Source organism: Vigna unguiculata, chromosome 6 (assembly GCF_037176805.1).
Source record: "Vigna unguiculata cultivar grain cowpea cultivar isolate G323 ecotype 2 chromosome 6, ASM3717680v1, whole genome shotgun sequence".
NCBI classification, from domain to species: Eukaryota; Viridiplantae; Streptophyta; class Magnoliopsida; order Fabales; family Fabaceae; genus Vigna; species Vigna unguiculata.
In genome coordinates, this window is record NC_140797.1 from 7,045,150 (window position 1) to 7,052,649 (window position 7,500).

Genomic DNA, 7,500 nt, shown 5'->3' on the forward strand with positions numbered 1-7,500 from the left:
GAAAAACTTGTTTTCAAAATTTTTTGAAACATATATTTCTGAAGTCAATTTACGAAGGGCAAAATGCTATTTTGAAATTTGAGCGGGTGTGCAAAACAATTCCGGGGTGCAGGAAGTAAAAATTTTAATGAGTTATCCAATCTATTTCATCATCACTAATTTGACAATTAAAAATCAATCATAGTATCAAAAAATGAAATAAAAAAACATGACATTAAGCTGTTGAAGATCATATAGTTATCCGATCTCTTGTTGTGTAAAGCATTAAATGACTGCCACATGCTACACACCCACACTCCCATTAGTCACACCAAGATCACCTTTCAGGTTTATCCTTCATCACCAGCACCACCAACCCATATGAGCAAACATCACCTACTTTTCTCTCACACTGTCTCACAATTCTAGCTCAAATGGAAACCATATTTGTACCTTCTCTCTCCCTTGCAAAATTCCCAAAGTCTCAAACTTTATGGAATTCACCACTCTTGCTTCACTCCAAATCCACCTCACTTGCTTTCAGTTCAGTAACCCATAATCATTTGCCCAAGTGCTTTCTGTTGCACCCACAAGCTGGTGTTAGATCCAAAGCAAAAGAAAAGCAGAACATTGGAGTTGTACATGCCTCAGAGGGTGCGTCTTCAACAACAACACCAACAACAAATGCCAATAATGCAGAAAGATGGCTTCTTGAACCAGTTGGTCAGTTACTTCTTCCTCCTCTATTAAACCCTCTCTACAAACTAAAGCTTTAAACTAATCCCTCTACAATTTTCTGCTTTCTCTAAGCTAAAAATCTTGCATACAATGTGCTTGGAATTATGCACATAGTATATCATAGGAGAGTGTACTTGAATATGGAAAATTGGTATAATACCCTTCAATATTTGATTGAGAATCCTAGTGGAAAAATTGGGAATTCCTTGACAGAACAAATTTGAGATTTGCGTAGTAAATAGTTCTCACATTTGGTATTATGCTCACATTTGAAATTTTGAAGACAGATGGACCGTAATTTTATTTGTTTGGGAGGGTTTTCTATTTGTTTGTTTTAATTTCTTTAACTAGGGAGAGAGTAACGTTGCCACCTGAGATCTGTTAAAATACAAATGAATGGTTTGAAAATGGTATTTTGTAAGTTTGGAAATGTAAGTTACAACAAGTAGCAAACCATTTGCCACTAGGTGGAGTTTGGCTAAATATTATGTTCTGTGCTAAACCAATTCTTCAAAGAATCCATCCATTTTATCATAGAGCCTTTTCATCAGTTTCATTTTGAATCTCTTTGGTTCTAATCCACCTTTTTCTCTCACTATTGGGGTATCCTCTGTTTGATCAATTCTTTCATGTGGCTTCTGTTTATCTTTTTCTCTCATGCCCAAGCTATCTTCTCAAACGTTAGATACCAATAAACCTTTATCACTCATCGATGCACTTAGCAGCCTTTATCTTATGCTCTTGTGTTCTCCAATATTTAATACACTATAGCGTCATTATTCATATGGTTGTGCAGTGTCAAAGTTTCTATAGTTTGTTTTTTCCTGTTATTAGACCTTAGTTGGTTAATTTGTTAGAAAACGGTCTTCTATTAGTTGCTTACTGCTTTCTCATCTAAACAAAACAAAAAAAACTGAGGAAGAGAAATCCCATTTTTATTTCAGAAAAGAGAGAATTATGCACTATCACTCACTAAAGTTAAAAGTTACATGATTATGGATTTGCTTGGATGAATTTCTCCATAAACACTTTTAGAAAGAAAAAAGTTAATAGATGGTCCACCAATCTTTTGCCACAGAAAGACTTTTTGGTTGTCTTATAGTCAACATATCTTTGCTTCTTCTTTGATCTCAAACCTTTCAAGAGGTAGTCACTTTAATTATTTTTATTAATATGATTTTATTTGTCTCAAGATTAATGAATGTTATTTGATAGGAGATGGTGATACAAGGCATATAGGGTACAAGGTTGAGATGCCAGGTGCATATGAAATCGCTTCTGTAAGTAATTTTACCATCAATAATATTGTGTGGCTGAGTATACTTCTGAATAACTGGCTTTTGAATAATTATCTAGAGTGAGGTGACTGTTGGACGTGTACCAGACAAAGCTGATCTAGTAATTCCAGTTGCAACAGGTATAGTGTTCCATTTCAGAAAGAGTAATTGTTATCTATAAAACAATATTTGAAATTACAATAGTCTTTAGAAAATAATAAGGCTGGAAAAAAAATAAATCCAATACAAGATTTTCAATCTGTTAATGATTAATTAGCAACTGATTTTAACTTCATATATCTTCTTTAGTTGTCTACACATAAACTTTCTAGTGCCTCCCATTGACTCTCTGCCATAGGTTAAAAATTATGAATTTTGTTCAAAATTATGATTTTCTTTATCTGGCAAGTTATATGATAATACTGAAGAAGATAGAGATTTGTCTATTCATTTAGTTGAACATTCAATATTCTGCGCGAACATAGTTATCAAGTACTGTACGTAAGTATGTCCTCTAACAAAGAGAAAAAAAGATAGTCTGTGATAAGAGAAAGAAAAGTTTGACAGTAGCAGCAAAAAGAAAAGTCTTTGGATGAGATTGATGAGTGAGATATTTATAAAATCCATTGAATTCATTGAAATTGGTATGTTATTGAATACGATAAACTTTTACGAAAATTGTAAAATCATTAGGATTTTAAAAGACTATTTTACCATTAATACAAGTACAATGCCATAGAGTAACACCATCCATAATATTAGGTTTGTCCCAGAATAGATGCATTTTACGTCTTGTTGAGTATTAGTAACTTCTTATTTCCACCTTGATGTTAGAAACCTTCTCTCAGCTTTTATTATATGATTTTATTTATAAGGTTAAATATGATTTTAATATCTAAATTTGAGATAAAATTGAAATTTGTCTTTGTTCCAAACTTTTACCTTCCATATGAAGCAACCAGAAGGATTTGAGGAGGAAATAAGAAGGATTATGTTTTTAAGTTAAACATATCATTGTATGGTATGAAACAATCCCGAAGGCAATGGAACAAGTGTTTTGATAAGTTCAATTAAAGAATTGGCTTTGAATTTAGTAAGTATGATACTTGTGACTACTTTTAAGTTTCTAAAGGTCCGAAGGGATTTGATAATTTAATTTTTAGGGTATATGAGAAAATAAAATATTATAAAGGAAGGATGTTTTGAATATAAAATAAAAGGTTATCTGATATTTGCAGTATCCGGTGTGCATGCACGCATTCAAAAGAAAGAAAGGAATCTTGTTGTGACAGATTTGGATAGCACTAATGGGACATTCATTAATGACAAACGTCTGAGACCTGGAGTAGCTGCAACTCTATCACCTGGGAGTTCAATTACATTTGGTAACTTTACAAACTTCTAATTTATCACCATCTTTTTATTACTTTTCCTTTTTTAATAATATTTTTCATGTCATATATAATAGTATTTTAGGATGTTAATGTAGTTCAAATATTATATATATATAGTTCCTTTATAAAATTGAAATTCGTCTATTTTTTGAAATTATAATACATTTTAATCTTCAAATTCTAAAAATGAATATATAATTTATTCAATTTAATGACGATAATTTTTTTTTTACGCATTAAATAATATTTTGTGTTAATATTTGAGCTGAAACATGATAAATTGTGTAAACCGTTCAAATGTAACTCCATTTAACACAAAAAAATAAAATAAAAATAAAATTAAGTCATTAGAGTAAAATGATTATATTTATTATTTTTAAAATTTGGAAATTAAAATGGATTAAAGTTTTAAGCAATTTTTTGTCTAAATTTAGAGATTAAAAATATATTTAATTTTGATATATAATGATAATTAATGAGTTTCTTAAAAGAAAAATCATTATTCAATTCAAAAGTTAGACAATTGTAGCATATTCTGTGTCATTACAAGTCTTGACATGTTTCAAAATGATAAATTGATTATTTGGGTTCTCGTTTTATATTTTATATGAATTTTGAGAACTAATTGTTGTCATTAACATTTACAGGAGACACCCATTTAGCTATGTTTCGTGTATCAAAGGTGAAAAATGCGAAGGTTGCTGATACAGTTGAGGAAACTGAAACTGAACTAGACACAGACAAAAAAAGCGATAATACCGAAACAAGTTGAACATCAACTTCTAGTTTTCATGTTTGTATAGTTAAAATAAACAAATGGTGAAAATTTTGACTTTGGTTAATTAACACAATGTATAATTCAATCTTGGTTTTGCAATGTTGATGTATACTTGTTAAAAGGGTTGCTTGTGATTTTTTTTTGAATTTAAGTCAAAAAATAAAAAAGTCATCCAGTTTATTATCTTAGAAAACTGAGCGCTGAAATATATATTATATGCAAATTTTAAAAATTTTGTACTACAATTTGGTAACCTCAAAAAGTAACTTTTCATCACCAAATTTAGTCACTAAAGTACTTTATTTTCACAGTAAAGTTATCTATTGAAATATATAATATCTCATAATCATGTACCAAACACTTTTTATTTTATTTTATTTCTATCATTTAGCTTTATAATAACTTTTGTAACGCCCCAATTAATTAATGAGTGTAATTAAAGGAGCATAATGGTGGCAGGGGAGGGCCATGCCCCCCCCAAAATTTTGATTTTTTCTATGATAGGTATTTTAATTTTTTTTTATATAAATATTATGTATTTTGATTTTTTTATTATAAATATTAAATTAAATATTCTTTTCTTTTATAAAAATAATAATTAATGGTAATAAATAATAAAATATAAAATCATACATAGTAAAGAATAAAAAGATTTATCAAGATATTTTTATTATTTTTTTTATTATAGTTTGAGTTTCTCACAAATTGTTCTCATCTTTCATTCTTATGTGTTTTCATTTTCTTTGTATTTGAAAAGAAAAAAATATTTTATTTTTGCTCTTATTTCTTCTTTGTTCTCTTCCATTCTCGAGGAAGAAAAGAAGAATCGTCTCACTTGATGGTGAAATATTAGTTTAATAATTTATTTAATGAACCTTTTTTATATTAATTTTTTTATTTTATGAACATAGAAGAAAAAGTATTGTACTATGTGTTTTTTATAATCAAATTTTAATTGTGGTTTTATTATATGTCTATTTTCTTTTGTTTCTCAAGAGAAAAAGATATATTATTTTTGCTCTCATATCTTAGTTGTTCTCTTCTATTCTCGAAGTAATAAAAAAGAAGGTAATTATCTTTTGTCTCACTTGATAGTGAAATATTAGTTTAATAATTTATTTAATGAATCTATTGTACATTAATTTTTTATTTTATGAATATAGAAGAAAATGGATTGTACTATGTGTTTTTTATAATTGGATTTTAATTGTGGTTTGATTATCATCGATTTTTTCTTTAGGATTTTAAGTGTGGTTTGATTTCCCGCTAATGATGTAGCTTATTGTTATACTAATTTATGTATTCATTTTTACGGTATTAATACTAATAATTAAATGTATAAATTTTGGATGTATTATTTTGGCTCCCCCAACAATGTTGGTCAAGATCCGCCACTGCGTAAGACCTTACAAAATAAGGCACACTACGTTGTCACAAGAGATAAAAGAGTATCATAAAAGTCTGCTGGAACACTAGCATATAAAGACTGACAAATACATAGGCCATAGCCCTCAAGATATCCCAAGAACACTAAGTTGTAGAGTCGCTTCCTCCCTGATGACCACGATGATCCCTCGCGTCTGCTCCCATCAATAAATTGATGATCATCACAAAGATAAAAACACGACATACAAGGCAACCAACAAGAAAAGGGTAAGCTAGAGCCAATCAACATCTTTATCATACAATTAAACATACTTTCGCCATCCAATATCAATACCACATCAAAGCATGTTAAGACTCTTCAATCAATACACTACGACTCGACTCGACTCATCCGGATACGTATAACTTAGTCGGATTCAGCGGATGCTTGCACTTGTGGTGGATACCTCTGCTCGACCCTGAGCTGCTCATCTCCGAGCTATGTGTTACAAGTGTTACGATGAAACAAATCTCCCTCACCACAAGGTTAGCCCTTAATGAATTTCAGGCCTCCTGCTACTCTCATCACAGGAGTCAATCCGCTCTAAGTGAGACTAACTGGCTCCTTAGAGTGTCAGGATGCAGTCCTTACCTTGAATCCTTACCTAGTTATACAGATGGGGCACCACCATGGACACCCACTAACAGGGGCCATGGAATTACGTCCCGACCACTGAAGTGCGACCCTGAAAGTCTCACCTAGAGACCCCAAGGAATTATGCACTGACACATACAAAACAAAATCCCGCAGCCAAAATAATATTCACCATGCACGTATACGTTAATTGTACCAACCTTTAAAGCCAACGCCTTTCATGTTCCAGGCCCAACTCATTTCATCTCATCATAAACCATCCATGTACCAAGGATTTCCAAATCATATCGTTATCATGCCTCTTTCATACCAACCATTTCATTACAATCTCATGCGAAACTCATGTCAACCCATTATTCGTAATTCATGACTTGTATCACTCAATCATACTCATTCATATCAAACCTTTATCACAATACTCAAAACCAAGCATGCATTATCCATACAAAGCCAAGAAAACAATCCCACATTGCACTGTCTCGCCCAGCACCTCGCTCAGGCTGGAGGGTCTCACTCAGGCGAGACGTTCTCGCCCAGGCGAGCCCCCCTTCGCCTAGGCGAGGGCTCGAAACATGGAGCAGAAGCACAGACGGGATCTCGCTTAGGCGAGACCCCTCTCGCCTGGGCAAGATGCTCGCTCGCTAAAAAAAAACACAGTGGGTCGCCTGGGCGACCCTTCGTGGCGAAATACCTAGGCGAGCCCTGTTAACCTCGCCTAGGCGAGACATGCCCGCTTAGGCGAGTTTAACAGTCCTCGCCACTGTTTGCACCTGCAGAACGCGTACACACATACCAAACAGATATTCCAGCCAGTACGGTCACTCATGGCAGCACACAAACTCAATAAATCAATGAACTACAATGATACAAGTCAAATAACACCATACAAAGAAGTTCTAGCTTCCCTTACCTGGAAGGGAAATAAGAGACTTCGGCAGCCAAGCGTGCGAACACAGCAGCTCAAGGAAGAATAAAGAAGCTGAAAGGATACTGAAACAGAAGCACGAGACGGGTTACCTGGAAGCCCTAACGGAAAGAAACGAAAAGGAACAATGGAGACGAGAATGGCTAGCACAATACTTACATGGAGTAGAGAACAGCTTCGAGCTAGCTTGAAGATGGCAAAAACCTAACCCTAGCAGAGCTTTTCGCGAGAGGGAGAAAAGGTTGACGGCTGGATCTGTGAGAGTGAAAGGGTGAAAGCGTTAGGGCAACCACAGACCAGCTTTATCCCTTGGGCCAGCTCTTTGGCCCATCAGATTTTGGGGCATCCCTTTTTATTAAGGGTTATAAAATAATAGGGTCTTACATTCT

At 33.1% G+C, this 7,500-nt stretch overlaps 1 protein-coding gene across 1 annotated transcript; it reads left to right on the top strand.

The window, feature by feature from the left end:
• The first annotated feature begins 335 nt into the window (after positions 1-335).
• On the top strand, positions 336-4,287 carry LOC114187052 (SMAD/FHA domain-containing protein). The gene is made up of 5 exons (XM_028075171.2): positions 336-702; positions 1,933-1,997; positions 2,074-2,134; positions 3,233-3,379; positions 4,036-4,287. The coding sequence occupies exons 1-5, from the start codon at positions 414-416 to the stop codon at positions 4,158-4,160; spliced, it is 687 nt and encodes a 228-aa protein (XP_027930972.1). The 5' UTR covers positions 336-413; the 3' UTR covers positions 4,161-4,287.
• Positions 4,288-7,500: the final 3,213 nt, after the last annotated feature.